Source organism: Micrasema longulum, unplaced genomic scaffold (genome assembly GCF_059751315.1).
Source record: "Micrasema longulum isolate JH-2025_06_02 unplaced genomic scaffold, ASM5975131v1 h1tg002775l, whole genome shotgun sequence".
NCBI classification, from domain to species: Eukaryota; Metazoa; Arthropoda; class Insecta; order Trichoptera; family Brachycentridae; genus Micrasema; species Micrasema longulum.
Window position 1 is genome coordinate 123,514 of NW_028279901.1, and position 21,187 is coordinate 144,700.

The 21,187-nt window shown below is 32.6% G+C and overlaps 1 protein-coding gene across 1 annotated transcript; it reads left to right on the forward strand.

The window, feature by feature from the left end:
* Positions 1–1,982: 1,982 nt before the first annotated feature.
* Positions 1,983–20,777, forward strand: LOC148271602 (protein KTI12 homolog). The gene is made up of 4 exons (XM_088241193.1): positions 1,983–2,741; positions 5,812–5,959; positions 6,040–6,190; positions 20,483–20,777. The coding sequence occupies exons 1-4, from the start codon at positions 2,477–2,479 to the stop codon at positions 20,720–20,722; spliced, it is 804 nt and encodes a 267-aa protein (XP_088097319.1). The 5' UTR covers positions 1,983–2,476; the 3' UTR covers positions 20,723–20,777.
* The last annotated feature ends 410 nt before the right edge of the window (positions 20,778–21,187 follow it).

The following is a 21,187-nucleotide window of genomic DNA, read 5'->3' on the forward strand; positions in this document are numbered from 1 at the left end:
TATTATGGTCTTCCGCACAATAACCACATCGAGATACACCTGTGCAGTACTTTTGGGTATGTCCGTATCCCATACAGAAATAACATTGCACCAGGGGTGTCTCGTCTTCGACAGTCACCCTCTGGTATCCGATGTTGGCCTTGCCTGAAGATGTTATAGTTAACCACGTGTCTGGTGAACACTCACAAATTATATTGGCAAGAAGAGGGTTTCTATGTCTTTTGTTGTATAATATTTTAATTTTATCTTTAATAACAAAGCTGGAATTTTGTTTTACGAGTGACTCGTTTAGATCTGTTTCAGATATTCCTTTGATAGCTCCTTTAAATATTATTAAGGGATTTTTCTTTTTGCCATCAACTGCCAACAGGTTTGGGCATTTATTTATCTCGTTTTGCATAAGATCTTTATCCTTAATAATGGGAAACTTTACAATGACACGCTCTTTGTTGATTTTCTTCATCGTTTGGATGCCTATACCTTGCATTCGAACGTTTACACTCTTTCTTATATTGTTGCAGATGTCTTCGCTGCTACTGTTTAAGTTTTTGCTAGATACAATAATTGAGTGCGAACTTAAAAGTTGTCGTATTGCCGGGCCAAGTTTAGGCCATCCAGATGTGTTTACTTGGTGATGGGGTGGAACGACTGGATGATGATGAGGAACGGCTTTGTTAATAAGTTCAAGTTTCTCATTCTGAGCCCCAATAAGATCCTCCAACCTTTTATGAAGGTTCGGCAGAGCGGCTATATGTTCTGACTGTTCTTTGATAGCTCTCTCGATATTAACAATACTAGCTGTGGACTCATTTGTTACAGTTGTAGCCAGTTTTTTAATGATCTTCTCAAGGCCCCTCAAAGAAGCCAGGACCTGCTCGCGGACCTCTTTCTTGAGTTTGCTTACTGTGTTCAATGAATTAACAGCTGCCTCTATTAGAGCTGTGGATTCCTCAACTGGAAATTGTATATTCGTTCAGAAAACTTTTCCCCCCAAGGTTCGGCGAGGCATTACGAGATCCTGGTGCCGATCGAGATCCACTAGCTGGAATCTTGAAGCCGAAACTCGTACGGAGAGGTTTGCTAGCCATATTGAGATAAGAGCTGATTTCGCTTGAGAACTCGAAACTTTAGGACGTAAACGGGCGAGTAATTTCGCTAGGGCAGACGCGAAACCCGAAAGCAAGAAGGACTTGAAAGGAGGTCAGAACAGAAAGCTCGGAAAACTCGGTTTCCTGGATTTCCTCGAATTTTTCCTAGCTTTTCCAAGAAAGTTAAACTATCACAGATTTCCCTATTTTCCAGGAGATTTTCCAAATTTTCCAACTGATTTTCCGAGCACCAAACTATTTTCACTAAACACTTAAAAACAGGACTGAACACGTCCGCACTGACTGAAATGCTTTAAACTTGTCTCAAGTTTACAGAGCTGCAATCTCAAACTTGGGTCAAGCTTGAACTCTTGATACTTCAAACTTGAAACAAGCTTGAGGCAAGTTTAAAGTGCTATCTGGGATTGTTCTTGGTACGCTTGCTGTGTCTAATGAATCTCTTCATCCATTCTACTGTGGTCAAATTGGGCCCTATTACGATTTTCCTCCGTTGATCGCAATAATCGCCCCTCACCTGGGCTTCGTGATTCATAACCGTAGAAAGCTTGATTAAGAGTGAAACCCGTCTCATCGTTTTGCCGACTGCGTAAAGATCTCATGGATAGCCATACAATATATAGGCAAACTTTTCGGAATCTCCTGATTCCATCTTTCTACAGGATTCGCTCGCGGGTGATGATTTGCGGTGGTCCAGTGCGACGTTTGCCATCGTTCCATAGCTTCGGTCTATTCGGTGAGAATAGCCGCAGGATATCCATACCGCGGAAATACGTTCGCCTCACATGTTCGAAAATAATGTGTGAGAAAATTCTCTGTTTATGAATATTTTGGACATTGAAGAGGAAAAAAAAATGTACGCTCCACCCATTACCCATGCTTGAATAGACATGAACTACAATGAACGTATGAACGTAGCCCTAAATAAAATAATTTTGACAGCAGCTGTCAGCTCATGTCAGCTGTTGGCTTTAACTCGCGTCCGCATGTGCCGTACCGATATCTTTTGACTTTTGACTCTGGAACGTCTTCCTGAATTCTTCATCATTGTTGATTTTGTAGACAGAATGTTTCGTTTTTAGACTGTGCCATTGAGAGCAAAATTCAGCTATTTATTATTAAGTAGTCAGTGTTTTGTAATATCGTTTGCTGTATCTTCGTTCTACGGTAATAACTGAAAGTTCAATGTTTTTACTATTCATATTTGTCGAAAACGTGCGTTTACTATTTGCTTAAAGTGAAGAGCATGTGTTGCATGGATTATTGGGATACTTTATGATATAAAGTTTTAAGGAAACCTTATCTGTTCCAAAAGCTAACACCATATTTATGTTTTTTTCCTACAAATCCCGAATTGAAATAATACTGAAATGCCTCTAGTCATCATGTGTGGTATTCCCAAAAGCGGAAAGAGCACTAAAGCTCTAAAGATTAAGGAATATTTAGAAAGTCATAATAAAAATACTTGCATTATATCAGAACTCGATGAACTAAACAGAGCTGGTTTTGAGAAGAACGCTTTTTATGCGGATTCTCAGAAAGAAAAACTCATTCGCGGCGTTTTGAAATCTGAAGTGATGCGACTGATTGATAAAGAAGATGTTGTTATTTTGGATTCCGGAAATTATATTAAAGGTAGGTCGCATTATGTCAATAATAAAGTACTATCAACTTTTTTTAATCTACACAATATATTTCAAATGATAAAAAAATACGAATTTGTGTTTTACTTAATGTTGCTACCTATCTACTAAATGCAGCAAAATGCTCATATTTAGAAAGAGAGATAAAATGAAGAAGTTAGTATGGGCAATTTATACACTTGCGTTGCGTTGCACTGTGGACACTCAAATTATAAGGAAATCTGTAAAATAGTAAAACCTGTATTACAAGTTACACTTTACCATACAAGCTATTATTAATTATTTATTCACTGAAATACTTGGTACGAAATACTTTGAAATGTATCAGTTTTTATCATACTCAAAAGGTGTTTTAAACAATCACAATTGATAATCATAAGTAAGAAAAATATACATGCCGAAACATTAAAGAATAAGATAGTATTTTTGTCCAAATAATTGGATGGGGATATAAAAATGACACACTGATCAAACGAATACGCTAAATCAATACTCACTTATAGATTCAAAAACTACTCTTACACATACAAATAATATAATCACTAGATCCTCAACACATAGACAACTTAAACAAATACAAACTAATACCACTTTCGGACAAAGGGATTTTGAGTATTATTCAATTAAAATCTATAACCTACTTCCACTATCTATTAAAACAATTAGTAACAAGAAAATGTTTAAAAAGGCTATAAAAAAATGGATAGTGGAGCTAGGTAGAAGTAAAATGGATTGTCTCATTCGCCCATACCAATATTGAATCAACTGCTCCACAACTGTATAGCTTATGTTAGGTTTTTGTTATTTTCATTGTGTGTTTTGTAATATAAATAATATAGGTGTACATAAATACTTTGTTTTTAAAACTATCTGAATATTTGTTAATTATGTTTGTTTTTTAAGTTAGTCTTCTTTGTTTATTCTTAAATGTAATTTCAAAAAAGTATATTGTTAAGTGTCCTCGGCACGGAAACTCCAGTGAGGTCACATTATTTTTATTATTAAGTATAGTTTGTAAGCAAAAAAATATGAATCAATAAAAACAATTGCACAAAAAGCTTTAATAAAAAATATCTTAAGAGTCCTAATCAGAACTAGCTCCCTCGGTATATTCGTAAATCTTCATGTAACATCTATAAAACAACTTTACGTAAAAGCTTTGTTACTATATGCACACAAACATTATTCTCTACCTTCCATAACTCCTTTCACAAGTACAAGAGTTACTAGATACTCCATCCTGATGCTGCAAGAACAATTAAAGATTAATACAACCTTCGGTCAAAGAGGATTGGCCTACAACTCGGTTAAAGTGTACAATCTACTTCCATTATCCATAAGGACAATTAGTAAGTACTCACAATATAAAATTGCTATTAAGAAATGGATAGTGGAGGTGGGTTGCGCACGGATCGATTAGTGGATCAAGCCAAATAGGTAAAATTTGTGTGCTGTTTATGAAATTCGATCTACAGGTCTATATGAGTTGGTTATGTTTTTTATGATTATTTTAGTTTATATTGCTTATTATGTTAATGATAATTAAGTTAATTAGATTAATTACGTTTTTTATTTTATTATTATGTTAACTAACTAATTTAAGACATGTTTCACTTTTTGTAAAATGTCTCCCTCGGCACGGGACACCCCAGTGAGGGAACATTATTCTGTATAAAAAAAGAATACAAACGTTGTAAAAGTGTAAATAAATTAAATCGGGACCTGGAATAGCTGGACGTGGAGAGTGCTCTTTTGTGGAATGTCGGGATTCAAGTTCCTATCAGAACAACTTATTTAAGATTTTTTAAAAAAGATTTATGTTTAACCCACTTCCTATTTCTTGTTCAAAAATGTTTTTTTTTACTTAATGTCTTTTTTTAAAATATTCGTTTTGAGTCGGGAAATATTCTAACTGAAGAAGCCGCAAGCATTATATTATATAAGTAATTATTGAATAAAAATAACCATTCTTCAGAATGTGCCTACACCACCTCTGGTCATATTTTTATGAATATTTTAGCAGCTTACCTATCTAAAAACCACCATCATCTTTATCATAATCAGCCCGTGTTGGTCCACTGCAGGACATGGGTCTCCCAGTCTCTTCCCGGTTCTGCGCTGTCCTCGTCCACTGCTCGCCGCTAACCAGTCTACATATTATGAAGTATCTGTGCACACACTGTACCTTGTATGCATCGAAAATGTGGCGGGTTTTGATAGTAAATGTAATTTTTTGTCCCAAATTATGCTAAAATGTACCGGAGATTGAAAAAATAAATTATTGAATCAAGTATTTCATTTTTTATTAAAGTGAATCTCGCGGAGTTTAATACTAGGCGACAATTCATTTCATCACAATTTTAAATGAATGCATTTTAATGAGTAATTATAAAACTACAGGTAACCCAAAAGGGTAATAGAAATAACAAACTCTCTAACAACATGGTTTCGCTCTAACACTGCTACATGTAGCAGCTTTACAGAAAAGCCAATTACAGTTTTTTTGGTTTTTTTTTTCAATACATCTCATATACCTATCTTTTATTTTGGCATGATTTCTACATGACTGAAATAAAAGTTTAAAATTAGGTTTTTTTATTAATTCAAAAAAAACTTTAATTTTCTTTTCTGTAAAGTTTACAACATGTTGTTCCTTAGGGAAAGTTTTTCATTTTCACTGTCGATATTATCATTCAACAGAAAAATCATTTACGGTTAGTTGTATCGAGCAGCGATGAGGAAGAAAATAATTCAATCGAGATTTAACAAATTGAAAAAGTCATTTTTTACTGTTAGACAAATAAATATTATGTTAATTTTTTATTAAAATTATATTAACCGAAAAATACTTTTGTAATACTAAATAATTTTTTTGGAACCTAACCTCCTTTTTGTACATATTATGAGTAGCTGCGAGTCTCATAAAACACAGCATTTTATAGGAACTTATCTACCGTGTTGCAGTAGGGTTACCATTAATATTTGAATAATTAGGCTTTGTAGGATAAAGCTAAATGTTTGTAATAAATATTAATATTTTAAAGTTATTTTGAATTGAACAGGTTTTCGTTACGAGTTATACTGCGCATCAAAAGCTGCCAAGACTACCCAATGTACTGTATTTTGTATTGCAAACATAGATGTTGCGTGGAGCAACAACGAGTCCATCTCCCCGTACAACAAGGAGGTTTTCCACGCTCTTGTGAACAGGTTTGTCCATTTCTCTATTACTTTAACACAGTCATGCAGAGAATCTGGCTAATGTCGAGCTTCTCCCGTTACAATTGCAGGTTTGAGGAGCCCGTTGCGCAGCACCGGTGGGACAGTCCTCTGGTCGTGTGGGGAGAGGAGAATGGGGAAACAGAGCTACAAGCGCTTCGACAGATCGACGCCGCTCTCTTCCAACGGACACCGCCCCCGCCTAATCTCAGCACACAGAATGTATATACTTTTAGCTATTCCGTATAGTGGTAGTGTAGTGGCTTTCTGGGTTCAGTTCCTTTTTGCGTATTTAGTATTATTTTTGTAAAAATGATCAAGTTTAAAAAAAATAAATATTGTGTCTTATTGTGGGCATGGAACTAGAGTTGTCTAGTTCGCGAACGACCCGATCATACTGACAAGGTCGGAAACATCGAACTAGAGATACGTTTCTCACATCTCGTTCGCGAACGAGAAGAGTGCCGAAATAAATGCATCTTCGTATCTGCGTGTCATTTGTATCTCTAGTTCATATAGTTCGTTCATTGGCTATTGTTGTGTCCTTATCTCCGCGGTAGATTAGGTACCTACATATACGTTCTGTATCTTTAATTGGTACTTACATGCCAATGCCGGCTTCTTAGTTCTTGATGACAATATACTAAATTAGTTGTTAGAGCCTTATACCCGTATGCAGAGACAAACCTTAAGGTGAGGAAAGTACATTCTATTTTCTTCAACTTCGAGTTATACTCTGCATTTGAAATTAGAATGTACTTTCCTCACTTTAAGTTTTGTCTCTGCATACGGGTATTATTTTGTAATAGTAGGTATTCATAGCTATTATTAAACATTGATATTTTTTAATAAACAAAAATGTAGGTATGCAGTTATTGCAAAACAATGTGAAAAAAATAGTGTTTATTTATTATTTAAAAATTTCATTTTTTATAATTTAATTTATTTCCAGTCATCAGAATAATTTTCATTTCGATATTACGAACTTAGCTAAATCTGTAAAACTGACCCATGGGTTGCAGGTGTTAATTTTACAGACCATCTAGACAAATGTAACTAACTAACTAACTAACCATCACGCCATTTCCCTGGAGGTGTAGGCAGAGAGGATAGAACGCCACACCACTCTGTCCTGGCACACTTCCTTTGCTTCCTTCACATTCATACATCTTCTCATGCACGCACGTCGATTATTCCGACTTTTCACATGACCACTTTCAAGAATTTGTTGTACTTGATCATGCCATGTCTTTCTCGGCCTTCCTCGACTTCTACAACCAGACACATTCGCATCATAAATCTTTTTAGCCATTCTTTCATCATTCATTCGCTCCACATGACCGAACCATCGCAAAAGACCTTTCTTAATTTTGTCGATAATGCTTAACTCAGCCTTGCATTCTGCTCTAATTTCGACATCAGGGCACCTATCATACATTGTTTTTCCGCACATTCGCCTGAGGGATCGCATTTCAACAGCATTCAGTCTACTTTCGTCCCTTTTTTTCCAACTCCATGCTTCGCTTCCATACATTAGGGTTGGTACCAGAACTCCATTATGAACTGCTAATTTAGCCTCTTGCGATAGACACTTATTTGCTACGACAGACTTTAAGGCACCATTAACTCTTTTACCGGCACTAACCCTCCTTTCAATATCCTTGTCCATATTTCCATCTCTAGTAAACATACTACCCAGATATACAAATTCTTCGACCTGTTTCAAACTATCTCCATTTACTACAATATTACATTCAGTCATAGTTACATTTCTCTCAAAGACCATGACGTTCGACTTTTGCACATTCATTAGCAAATCACTCTCCTTGCACACTTCGTAAACCTTTGTAACCAAGGATTGCAGTTCCTCTTCGCTGTCAGCTAGGAGGACTGCGTCATCGGCGTACAGAAGGCAACTGACAATAAGATTACTCATTTTCGCTCCCACATCCATACTTTTCAATTCTTTCATACATTTATCCATGTATATGTTGAATAACCACGGTGACATTACACATCCCTGTTTGACTCCTTTAGGGATGTCAAACCAGGAAGTTAATGACCCATTTACCCTTACACACGCTACACTATCTTTGTACAAGGAAGCAATAGCGCGGACAAGGTTGTCACTCACTCCATACTCCGATAGAACCATCCATAATTTTTTCCTATCAACTCGATCAAATGCTTTTTGCAAATCAACAAAAGCGCAAAAAAGCTTCTGGTTTTTCGCCAAAAACTTTTCTGTCATATTGCGTAATGCAAATATTTGATCCATACATCCTCTACCATTCATAAATCCATTCTGTATATCCCATACTTTCTCCTTGGTCACGTTTCTTACTCTTTCTATCAGTATTCTTCCATACATTTTGCCGACAGCGCTCAGAAGACTGATAGCTCTGTAATTCCCCCACTCCACCTTAGAACCCTTTCCCTTGTATAACGGCATAACAACTGCCCTCCTCCAATCAGGTGGAGTCCTTTCCTCCTTGAGACACAAGTTAAAAAGTTTATGTAGCCATGTGAGAATTAATTTGCCACCCGACTTAATAAACTCTGCTGCAATACAGTCATACCCTTGCGCTTTACCATTCCGCATACATTTGACAACACTGATAATTTCTTTCATACTAATCTGACTTACCTCATCAAGACAAATGTGGCAAGACAAATGTGGCAGACATTATAGCATGCACCGAGCTCGTGTTGTGCATGTGGGTGAAGAGAGAGTAAATTAGAGTCCATAATTTTTTTAATAGGCATCTACATATCGTCGACGGGTAAATACAGTTTTATCATAAAGTGACTTTATGTTTGCAAAGCTATTAGACACAACTAGAAATTACACAATCATAAGCACCTTTTTGGATCGCATAACGGAGAAAGTGTTTTTTTCATTCTTGGATGAATCTCTTGAGATTGTTAAAAAATAAAGAACAGTAGATTTATGGTAGTGACATAAAGTCACTACCATAAAGTCACTAACATAAAGTCACTACCATAAATCTGCACTTAATGAGTTTTACCTGTCAACCGATGATATATTCTAATGGTAAATAACTAATCTGAATACAAATGAAATCAAAACATTCCAGTTTTATTGCAAAAAAAAAAAACACAGATTTGGAATAACCAATGAGCCAATGACTAGTTTCATCGCCTAGTCTCGAAAATGTTGCAAAAGCGATGAAACCGGTTACTTATTCCAAATTTATCAATTTAAATTTTTGTTGTTTAAAATTCAAATAATTTTTTGTGCAAAGATAAATATTTTTAAGCAGAAATAAAAAAATTAAATCATAAAATAGAAATCAATATAAAATCTTCAGTGGTCTACTATAAACTATAACCCAATACAAATTATCATCAACAAACCTAAGGATTTTGTGTAAAGAAAAGTAAAACCTGTATTTAGTTGTATGGTTTTCTGATGTAATAACTTATATTTACATATAAGTTATTAATTTAAAAAATACTTGGTACACTTCCACTTATTTATTTTGACCAATTAGCGCTTTCACCCTTTAATGGGCATCTTCAGACTGGTGAATATTATACAGTGTATGGATAATTTATATAACACTAAATATTATCTTAAGTGTAGGTACATTTAAAAATAAGTTGAAAAAAATACAATACGCAATATTGCAATGGAATAGAGTGAGACAAATGATCGAAACACGCGTTGGCGGTGTACTTTAAGAGGATATTCTATGTTATGAAAAATATTTATTGTTTTATTACAATGTACAGGGTCTAACTAAGGGGGCTAATAAGGGTGAGTTTTTAAATTCTATCTGCTGATTTATTAAAATTCTATCGCTCTTATTTTTTATTCTATCGCTATTATTTTTTATCCTATTTATTTCTAAAATTTCTAATCTATCTAACTTTTGACCTTTATTTATTTTTTTTTATTTTTATTTTCTTTTATTCAGGAAACATACAGTACAGTTACAAAGTTTAATATTTTACACAATTGGACTTAATTCTAATGGACCAGTGAAGTTTCCATATTAAAAAGCAATTAAATCTAATGTTAATTATGAAAGTATAAAAAAGAGAAGGAAAAAGAAAACATAAATGAAAGTTGTTTAAATATTTAAATTTAAGTGAAAAAAAAATATATTTTAAGGTTTGTAGTTTGTAGTGACTATTTACAAATGGAAATAATATTAAAAATGAAGAAAACTTGTAAGAGTAATTAAGAATTAAGAATGGAAATAAAGAATGAAAAAAATACTCAGATGTAAAAATAAAATAAAATAGTAATAACATTTTTTTTTTTTTTTAAAAAGGAAAAACATAAACACATATTTATTTTAAGAGATTCAAAGAAACGATGAGAAGAATCTTTAAGTGAAATATAAGACAGTAAATTTAAATTTAGGTCAATTTAAAAAACATCTTCAAAATTAATGACACATTATAGTAAGAGCAGCAATATATTGATTTTATTAACATATATAATATAAGTAATTAAAAGTAGTTTAAAAGTATAACAAGTATAAAAACATGCCAATGGCAGCAGAGAAAAAAGAAAAAATAAAGAAGGAATAACAAGTATGGCAAGTAATCATTTAAAATTTGAAAAAGCAATCTAAGGAGAAGATTTTAAACCAAGAAAAGTCGATAAAATTTCATTAAAGCGATTTTAGAAGTAATACAAAATTTCAAAAGAGAAATTTAATTTATAATAATAATATGAATGTATGTAATTTGAGTGATATAAGAGAAAAAGGGACCAACCGGAGTTTTATTCAAAAGTTTTCAATACACTATTTTTAAATAATTGTAATCCTGTATGATATATATCTATATGGTTAAAAAAGCTGTTAAAAGTGGAACACGATCTGTGTAAAAACGAATTCTGGCAATAGTTCGTATTGACACTAGGTATTCTAAAGGTTGGGTGATTTCGTAGGGCACGTGATGGACAGTTAATTTGAATTTTATTTAGGAGCTGGGATGAATCAGCTAGACTGTTAATAATTTTATAGAGGAATGTGAGGTCCATTAATGTTCTCCTTTTTTCGAGGTTAATCAGTTTGTGAAAACGTCCAGATAAGTCATGATTTGGAAATATAAGAGAGCATCGGAAATTCAAATGTTTTAAAAATTTGTTTTGTACTTTCTCCAGCCTGTCAATATAAGTAATGTATTGTGGATTCCAAACGATAGACGCAAATTCAAGATGGGTTCTTACATAACTATAATAAAGATTTTTTATTGTTAGATCATTTTTAAAAGGCTTAGATACTCGTATAATAAAACCTAACATTTTATATGCTTTTTCAATAATTTTATCAATATGTGATTGAAATGTCATTTTTGAGTCCAGAACTACACCTAGATCTCGTATTTCTTGGACACGGTGCAAGACTGTACCCGATAGAGAATACGAATAATCTATCGGATTTTTTATTCTCGTAAAGGTAATTGTTTTGCATTTAAGCGGATTTAATATGAGCTGATTATTTGCACAGTAAGTAGAGAAGTTTTCAAGATCTTCTTGCATATCAAGACAATCTTGTAGGGAAGTAACTTTCTTGTATATTTTTGTGTCATCGGCAAATATTTTGTATTCGGAAAATTTAAAGACGTTACCCATATCATTAATATAAAGAATAAACAATAATGGACCCAAGTGGGATCCCTGGGGTACACCGGAATAGCATTGTTTAAATGAAGACTGATAGTTTAATAGTGCAACTGATTGGAGGCGATACTTTAAATAAGATTCAATCCAACGTAGTAGATTACCGTGAAAGCCATAACATTTTAATTTGTGAAGAAGGATTTTGTGACTGATTTTATCAAAAGCCTTGCTAAAATCTGTATACTGAGCGTCGACCTGATGTCGGCTGCCCATTACGTTTAGAACCCTATCTGTAAATTCAGCAAGATTAGTAGAAACATTTCGCATTTTAAAGAAACCGTGTTGGTTTGGATCAATGAAGTGCTTCACCGCTGGAGAAATTTGTTCAGTGATGATTTTTTCCATTAATTTGCTAAAAATTGAAATTTTAGATATGGGTCTATAATTTTCAATATTGTGTAGATCACCAGTTTTATGGACAGGAGTAACGTGAGATTTCTTCCAGCACATTGGAAATTTACCTTCTTTTAATGATAGGTTATAAAGATATGACAACGGACATGCCAATTGCGTTGCACATCTTTTTATGAAAAACGTAGGAAATCCGTCAGGTCCTGCGCCTTTTGAAGGATCTAGATCATTTAAATATTTAAGAACTAATTTAGAATTAAATGTTACAGTTTGAATGTCAATGACATTTCTAGAGTCCACAATAGGTAAATCAATGTCGTTATTAATAAAAACAGACTGAAAGAAGGTAGAAAATAACTCGCAACTGCTTTGCACGTTATCACTCTTTGTATCATGAAGAAACATTTCAGTTGGATAATAACTTAGAGATTTTTTCGATTTAACGAATGACCAAAATTGTTTAGGATTTTTCTGAATAGTTAATTCAGTTTGATCAATGTATTGGTCATAACAATTTTTGGCTTCTTGTTTCTGGCGTGAACGGAGAAGAGAAAATGTTTTATAGTCTGCAAGGTTTTTATAAGTTTTCCATTTTTTATAGTATTTAAGTTTTTCATTTATTATTTTTATTAGTGATGCGGAATACCAATTTGGAAATTTTTCACAAGATTTCACCGTCTTAGTTGGTACAAATAAAGTCACTGCATCATTAAGTATGGAGTAAAATACTGATGTCGCTTTTTCTATATCTAGTCCCTCAAATTTATCGTTCCAATTTACTTCCGAGAGTAGTTCATTTATTGCTATATAATTTGCCGAATGATATGAAAATTTAAGTCTAGAACCACTTTTTGCGTCATTTGATTCTATTCTAGCAGTGATATCAATACAAAGTGATTTATGATGAACATCTTCTGTAACGAGAGGATCGTCGCAGGTTATTACATTGCACAGGTCACTGTTACTTAAAATGAGATCAAGTATGCGATTATTACTATTATTTTGGGAATTAAATTGCTTGAGATTCAAAAAGTTTATTTTATCAATTAAATTAGTGCTAAGTGAATCGTTAAATTCACACGGAGAAAGGTAATTAACCTCAGAATTAGATTTCCAATTTATATTAGGTACATTATAGTCTCCTAGTAGAATGAATAAATCATCAGGATATTTGTACATAATACTAGAAACATTCTCAAAGTGGCGTTTTATATCTTCAAGATGATAACGACAGTGGGGTAAGTATGTAGAACATATGAATATATTATGTTTGGAATAAGTTGGAATTGAAACCCATAAATCTTCATTTATAGTTGACCAATTTAAATGACTGTCTGGTAAAAGAATCTTTCGGACAGCTATAATCACGCCGCCACCAAATTTTTGACCTGTTTCTGCATAATTTCTATCTCTCCTAAAAACGGTATACCTATCATCAAATGTTTCTCGGTTGCTGATGCTACTGCATAGCCATGTTTCTGTCAGTACTATCACATCATATTCATTATTTAAAATTGAGTTGAAAAGAAGATTAGTTTTAGTTCGTAGTCCACGAACATTTTGGTAATATAATTTTAGAGTCGTGCCCTTTGAGATACAAAATAATAGTGTAGAACAAAAAATTGAAAAGAAATCAAGATGACCTTTTCAGTTAGGAATAGTAATATTATACAAAATATGAGAATCAATAAAAATAATAAGGTTGTAATCACTTCGTTATGAGGAATAATTCGAAATGTTCCACATAGGTGCATGAAATATGAGTATTGGATATAAAAAATAATTAATAAAGTGAAAATATATGTGTGATGAACACTATCATTATCGTTTGACAATAATAAGATACATAATATGATAATGAAATTAATCAAGAATGAGGATCCATGTATAACATTATATTTTTGGAAAAAAGAGGGGAATTTCCTTTTTATAGTTTTATTTTCTCCATATCTGAAGATTTCGTAATTAAATGTAATGGAGAAGTATCGTTTAGTCGAATAAATATTTTGGAATTTTTTACCCAACAAAATTTTATGTTTTTTTCTCTTGAAAACGTTTTCGCTTCCTTCAATAATTGTTGGTTAATAGGGGTCAGATGGTCAGAAAAGTAAATTTTACATTGTTCACCAGAGATGTTAAGATCCGAGGTAGTTATTCCTTTCTTGGCTTTAACACCTGATAGAAGATCTTCCTTTAAATATCTTTTTGTTAGTTTTAATAGAATATTTCTTGGTTTATTTCTTCTAGTTTCTCCATCTGAATCGAGTTTTTTAGGGCTGATTCTAGTGACAAAGTCTATGTCTGATTTTAGTAGACTGCAACCGATGACTTCGCTTATGTCCTACATGTAAAATTTTTATGTTTTTTTCTTTATCAAAAGTATGTTTAAATTCATTTAAATGTGATGCATAGTTTGATAAGTCATTATTTAATCTATGTGAAGCTAAATGTTCTTTCACTCTATATTTAATAGCTCTCCCGCTTTGTCCTATATACGAACCAGGACAAGTACATGTTAGTTCGTATATATGAAGATGCCCATTAGAGGGTGAAAGCGCTAATTGGTCAAAATAAATAAGTGGAAGTGTACCAAGTATTTTTTAAATTAATAACTTATATGTAAATATAAGTTATTACATCATTACAATGGAATTCCATCAAGAATTGCCAATAAATAATTAAAATGAAATAAAGTATGGTTTTCTGTTTGAAAAGGTTGATTTTGTCTCGGGTTTCTAGATGGTACATTTAAACTTATAAAACTTAGTATGTTGTAGTTCGTAGTGCCGGAGAATTAATCTTGAATGATCAGATTTCTTTTGATGATCTATTGATTTTACTTTTCTACTGATGATTGCCGACATACATTTTTAAAATTATTTTTTATTTAAAACCTTTATTAGCATAAATAAACAATACATTCAGGAAAAAAATGAAACACTTAAGGTTGAACTTGCCAAAAAAGAGTCTGGCTCTTGTGTTTGGCAAGTTTACAAAATAACATAAAAAAGAAACAAAAAATGCAAAACAAAATAAAAAATTAAGCAATTTAAAAAATTGAGAAAATATAACACTAAAAAATATTAAATAAAAAATACATGTTTAAATTATTTCTTAATATTTATAAGTGTATTAATTTCTGAAACAAGCTTTCTCAAAAAATGATCTTTATGATGTGCAAAAAATATTACTGCATTAATTTTGACAGATTACTTTAAAGTAAAACTAACATACTACCAGAACTTTGCTTTCTGTTAACATAACCAAATGCCATCTAAATATAGTACGGTGTTAGTGTCATTTGGTGACGATCCATTTCAAGGTATGGGATACGAACAAACTTTTTAAATGATGCGAAAAAAAACTCAACATGCTTTGTGTGTACTTGGCCTTCATATTATGATCGTATTTGGCTACTTATTTAAATTATTTTCATATAAAAATGAGTAAACTACTGTTTTAATATTCCCCAACCACTATCCCTATGGTCCCATATAGAGGCAGGTAAGACCCTGTCACTGAGAGGACACATATCACATGATCTGCCTCACCAAAGTGACCAAATCTTTTGAGTAGTTCAATTCAATGAATGTATCTTTAGCTCATTCGACTCATTCGGGTCATCATATCTTTCGCATCTTCGTATCATTTGTATCTTCGTATCATTCGTATCTTTGTGTCATTTGTGTCTCTAGTTCGTTTCGTTCTTTTGTCTACTTGCGCGGAGTGCGTACGAGCTGAGAGGGAGAACACAGATGAAACAAATAATTAAATAAGCTTTGGCTGGTTTATTAACATGATTTTCTCTTATGGATTTTATAATAATGTTCTTTATACATTATAATATTGCACACCTGCAGAAAACAGATAAATTGTTTTATTTACAAAAAGATGGTTAATACTGTAAAATATTTTTTTATGGAACAATTGGTAAGTTTTACTTTACTTTGCACAAGTTTTTTATTTATTTAAATAAGAAATGTTTTAAACGCCCTTAGCGGGTTTTAATTTATTTCTAAAGTAAGTGTTTATATTTATAAACTGTGAATTTACACAATACATAAAAGAAAAAAATGCAAATGGATAAAAAAATACAAATAAAACAAGAATGGACCAGACCTCTAACACAAAATGGATAAATGACCTAATCAGTTATTCTACAATTAATTATTAATAAAGTTATTACTTTAAATTTTGGTATTGAGCAGCAAAAGACATGATATCTAATAAACTCTAGCGAACAAATTAACCTCCTGTTCACGTTTGATTTTGTTTACGTCTCGATGAAAATAATAGTTTGTAAATTAGCATTTTTATATTTCACATTTTATAATTTATTAGTGCTTTTCCGTCACATAAATATTAAATAACCGCGCGCATAAGAGATTTATAAAAACTATAACTAACTATAATAATGTTTCTACAAAAGAGTAGGCAGGGAGGTTAGAACGTCATACCGGTTATTTTTTTTTTGTGTATTCATACATCTTTTCTACATTTGAAATTAAAAATCAGTCAAAAAATCAAATCAGACAAACTGTTCATTTTGAACGTATTTAAAAAAAAAAAAAGCATCTTCAAAGCCTTATCCGCACCTGATGGATCGTAAGGCGCTGTAAAATAAAATAAATGCAGCTAATCGCTACCATTTACTATAAAGTAAGGCGATTGGTCTTATGCTTTAGGTGCTAGTTTAATAATAAAATATTACAGGGTGATACGATCCTTTAAGCAATTGTTTCATGTTGACCATATCCGGAATTCAGCTCGGGGCTTTTATCCAATGGCGAATGATCAATATAAGCGATTATGCACGACTTACTTTTATATTTTATTATGGATATTAATGTTTTATAAGGCATGTTTCACTTATTGTAAAATGTGTCCCTCGGCACGTGAGGGAACATTATTCTGTAAAAAAAAAAAGAATTCAAACATTGTAAAAGTATAAATAAATACTAACAGTATTTATGGAAAAAGAAACAACATCATCGCCAGCGATCGTATTTAACTCGAAAAATAAATACAAGTATCGATAAAGTGTGTCCAATCCGTTTCTAGTAAAATAAGAAACTAGCCGATTACAGTAACTTATTTCTCCATACAAAATGTCACTTTATTTTATATCTTGAACATTTAAATATTATTTAAAGACTTTCTTTTTAAAAAAAATACTGTTTTCCTTTTACAGAATACGGTTAACATATGACCACCAGTTATTTCATTCGCCTGATTTAATGTAGAACGCGGCATCTTTGATATATCAAGAAAAAAATATACCGGCATTTACATTTTAAAAATATTTTCATATTATTTTTATATAGTTATGCTTAGTAGCAGAAAGGGAAATAAAAATATTTTTGTAAAGCTTAAAGTACTCGCTATACTTTTCCATTTTTTGCTAATTACTGTTTTTAACGACAGTCGTGCATGCAGTCATCTAACAAGACGAAGTCGTATCAAAAAGAGTGATGAATATGTTGATAGGTTTTATCGGTAAAAGTTTTCATTAAAAATAAGTATTTTGTCCTCAGCAGAAGCAGAGTGATGATGTTGTATCAGACTTGCCATTTTATATTGCTTATGTAGGGACAAATTAACGAACACCTAGCTAACTGTGGCTTCTATATTAAAAATCTGATTAAATTTTACATAGAGAACTGTATTTTTATCCGCCCGTACACTGAACAATAGGCTGGATCGTTTTTGTTTTTTTGAAATGGCCATATTCGGGAAAGATGTTCTATAAACACACAATCTGATATGTGTAATTATTATTTTGATATTCTTACTCTAAGTATGGCCACAAAGGGGACAAAGTTTTAAAGTATTTTAGGCAATATTTCAAATTACAAAAAACAAAATTAAAACTCATATTTTTAATACAACAATGCTTTTACTTTATTTGAAACATTACAAACAATATTTTAAAATTAAATAAAAGTACTAGTAACATATAAATTTCAAGAAATAAACCTATGAAAAGTACCCACGTATTTCTAAATTACCCTGTTTGGTATTGTTTTTTTGTCTCAAATACAGGCATGATATTGCTTGATTTGAAAATATTTTTGATCAAACCATCATATCTCATGGGTCCACAAACAGCAACCGAGGCTTCAGTTACAATTTTGACGCATCTTTCTGTAGCTTGAGTATGACAAGGATATTTACTAATTTTGGGTAGTATGACTTTTTCTAAAACAGATTGGTCGGCAATAGCATGCAAAAGAATATCATCACAAACAAATCTAATTAGTGGTGCTTAATTTATTATACTCAAGAATATTAAATTGACATAATCAATTGCAGAAAAACCAAGTACAGAAAGTTCAAAGATATGAATATCTTTTGAAGGCATATTTGTTTGCCAGGCTTTCAGAGTGCCAACTTTCAAATTTGTTTGCGACCATCTGCTAACATCGCCAGAAAAAAACATTATCAGGGTGTCCAAAATATCCATTTTCTTGTATAACTGGATCAATTATTTCCTTTATATCACTAGAAAAATAACGAAAAAGCACAATTGTTTGATGTAAATGCTTGGCTCCGAAAATTCCGAGTGGTTTAGTCTTAATGTTAAACCACATAAACTTTTAAAATAAATGTTATCAAGGTTAACAGATTTCAGATGGTTTAACTGTTAAAATATAAAGCATTATTTCCGATTTGCAATAGTCAACCATCTAGAATGTACGATCTTACCAGTATTCCTCTTTGGAAGGTTTTCATTGCTAAATCCGGAGCTGATAGCCTCACACATTTCCAGTAGGTACAATTGATCTTTAATTTCATCTAAGGTCTTTTTTATTTGTTACTGCAGGTAATTCACAGTTAATGGAATCAAATAGAACGGCATAAAGTTTTTCACAGCCATCTAGAGCCTTTCCGAGGTCCAGTCTTCGTTCCGTCAATATGCCGAATAAGGTGACGCAAAGTGAGCTCATTGGCATGTAATTGGCAGATTTGCCATTGAGTTAGATGTTTTATTTCTAGATGTTGAATAACACCTCTTTTGGTTCCTGTATTGACTGCCGTACCATCACATCCAACAGCAACAATTTTTTAATAGCAATCTCCTTCAATGAAAAAAAGCAATACTTTTTTGGGTTATTGCTTCAGAATATCCGACATTCAATGAAATGTGGCCAATGCATTCGGATCTTGGTTCTTTGATGAGGATTATATGTTCTTCAATCCATATTTTTTGTCATCCATCAACCATAGTCAATGTTTTATCCTTACGGCCATAAAAATACAAACCTAAATTATTATCATCTATTGATAATGACTTCGATGATTGAGTTAATCTTTTCTTTGCTAGAGCTCGACGAATTTAGTTTCTGTCTACAGCATTGGATGTATTTTTTGTGAAAGTAATCCTACATCTTGAAGTGTAGCAGAAAAAAAAGCAGCTCCTGCTCGACCGGAAACACCGTATCTGTCTAGTGTCCTGGCGGCAGTAGAAAATATGGCATTTTTGAGGTTTGTTTAAAAATTTTTAGGAGGGGGTTAAAGAAGTATAACTATCCAAACAATTTCTTTTATTATTGGAAAAAGGTAATTTTATGAACATTAGGAAAAAAACGTAATTTTACTTCTTTTTTTATAAGTTCAAGAGCTTTGTGGCCATATTGAATGTAAATGTTTTTTGATTATATTTTATATTTGCGATAAGCACATGACAGAGAATCCTCCCCGCATATGCCCATTTAATTATTTTTATTTTTTAATTCCCATACATTGACCGATTCGGCCTAATGACCAATCACAATAATCATAAAAAATATTTTATTTCTGCACCTAATAGTGTATAGGGCACTACATTGGTACATCAATCGGAGCGCATCTCGATTATTTTTGTTACGTAAGATGGTCAGTCTTACGCTTCAGGTACCAGTCCAGGGACTATGAAATATTGTAGTGTAAAAACATATTTTAAATAAATGTTTCATTTCAACCATGTCGGAAATCGAACCCGAGACCTCTTGCATAGTAGGCAAGCATGCTGACCATTACACAACTAAGTTGACATCACAATAATATCCCTTCATTATAAACTCACCCATAAGGATTTATCAAATCTCTGTTTTGGTCTGGTATATTAAATTGTCTATAAAATTACGCATTGTACGTATACCTACTAACTTAAATCAATAAGTAATTTAATATTATTTCTTTTACATATTATTTATAAGAAAATATTCAATATTAAAGTCTTTTGAAAAAGGAGCGCAAGAGATATTAATAGTTTCGATTGAAGAACTGGGCCCTTTTGGTCACGTGAATTTCAGCCATATTGTTTGTTTACATGGGAGCTGACTACTCAAACACAGATTATAATATAAATTACTTCAAGGTTAAGCAAGTAGTTATTGGTGATTTGTATCTATCATTAGAATTCGTGATTTTATTTTAATAAAAAAATAAACACTATTTATAATATATTTTTTGCATATAAATGAATGAACTTTGAAAGTAAAGTAATTGAACATTACTAGGCTCCTCTGTCTGCCACTACGTTCCTGCAACGTGCGGACGGCGCTACTCGCGAGGTTTGCCAACGGGCGGCACGGGGGTCTTTAGAGGGACTGGACTCCGCCGCGCCCCCGCCACCCGCTCGCCTCGCACGCCTCAGGAGGCAGTTCCTCATCTATGCCAAGCAGACGCTGTCGACGGCCGACCCCGACACTATCGCTCCGCTGTTTGCGCAGTATTTAATCACCAATCTGAACATCTAATTTTAAATTATCTTTAAATGTTAAAGCTGATTTTTCTCATAAAGAAAAAAAGTCGTAACTATGTGTTTTATTTAAATAACTTTTATCGCTCTGCAAACAAAATATTGTCACCATGTAAATCCACAAATGGTCAAAAATTATATTTGTTGCATTTTCTGTTATGACTTTAAATATTCTGTATGTGTGTAAAACTATTGCATTATTAAACGGAAAAAAAATATTGCTACTGGAGTAAAACCTGATTTTATTCTACCCCGAAAGAAAAGAAAGTTGGGGATTTATGAGTTTTACAAATTAGGCTAATGATATTTTGGAGTTCGTTCAAACCTCCGTAGACATACACCCGAGAGTTTATTAAGATTGAAGATATCTAGTGGGTTAAATTCCGTACTAGTCAAGAGGGATGAAAATGTAAAAGCATTTAGTGTTTCCCAGCAGGTGAAATAATTTGGAACCCACATCAAA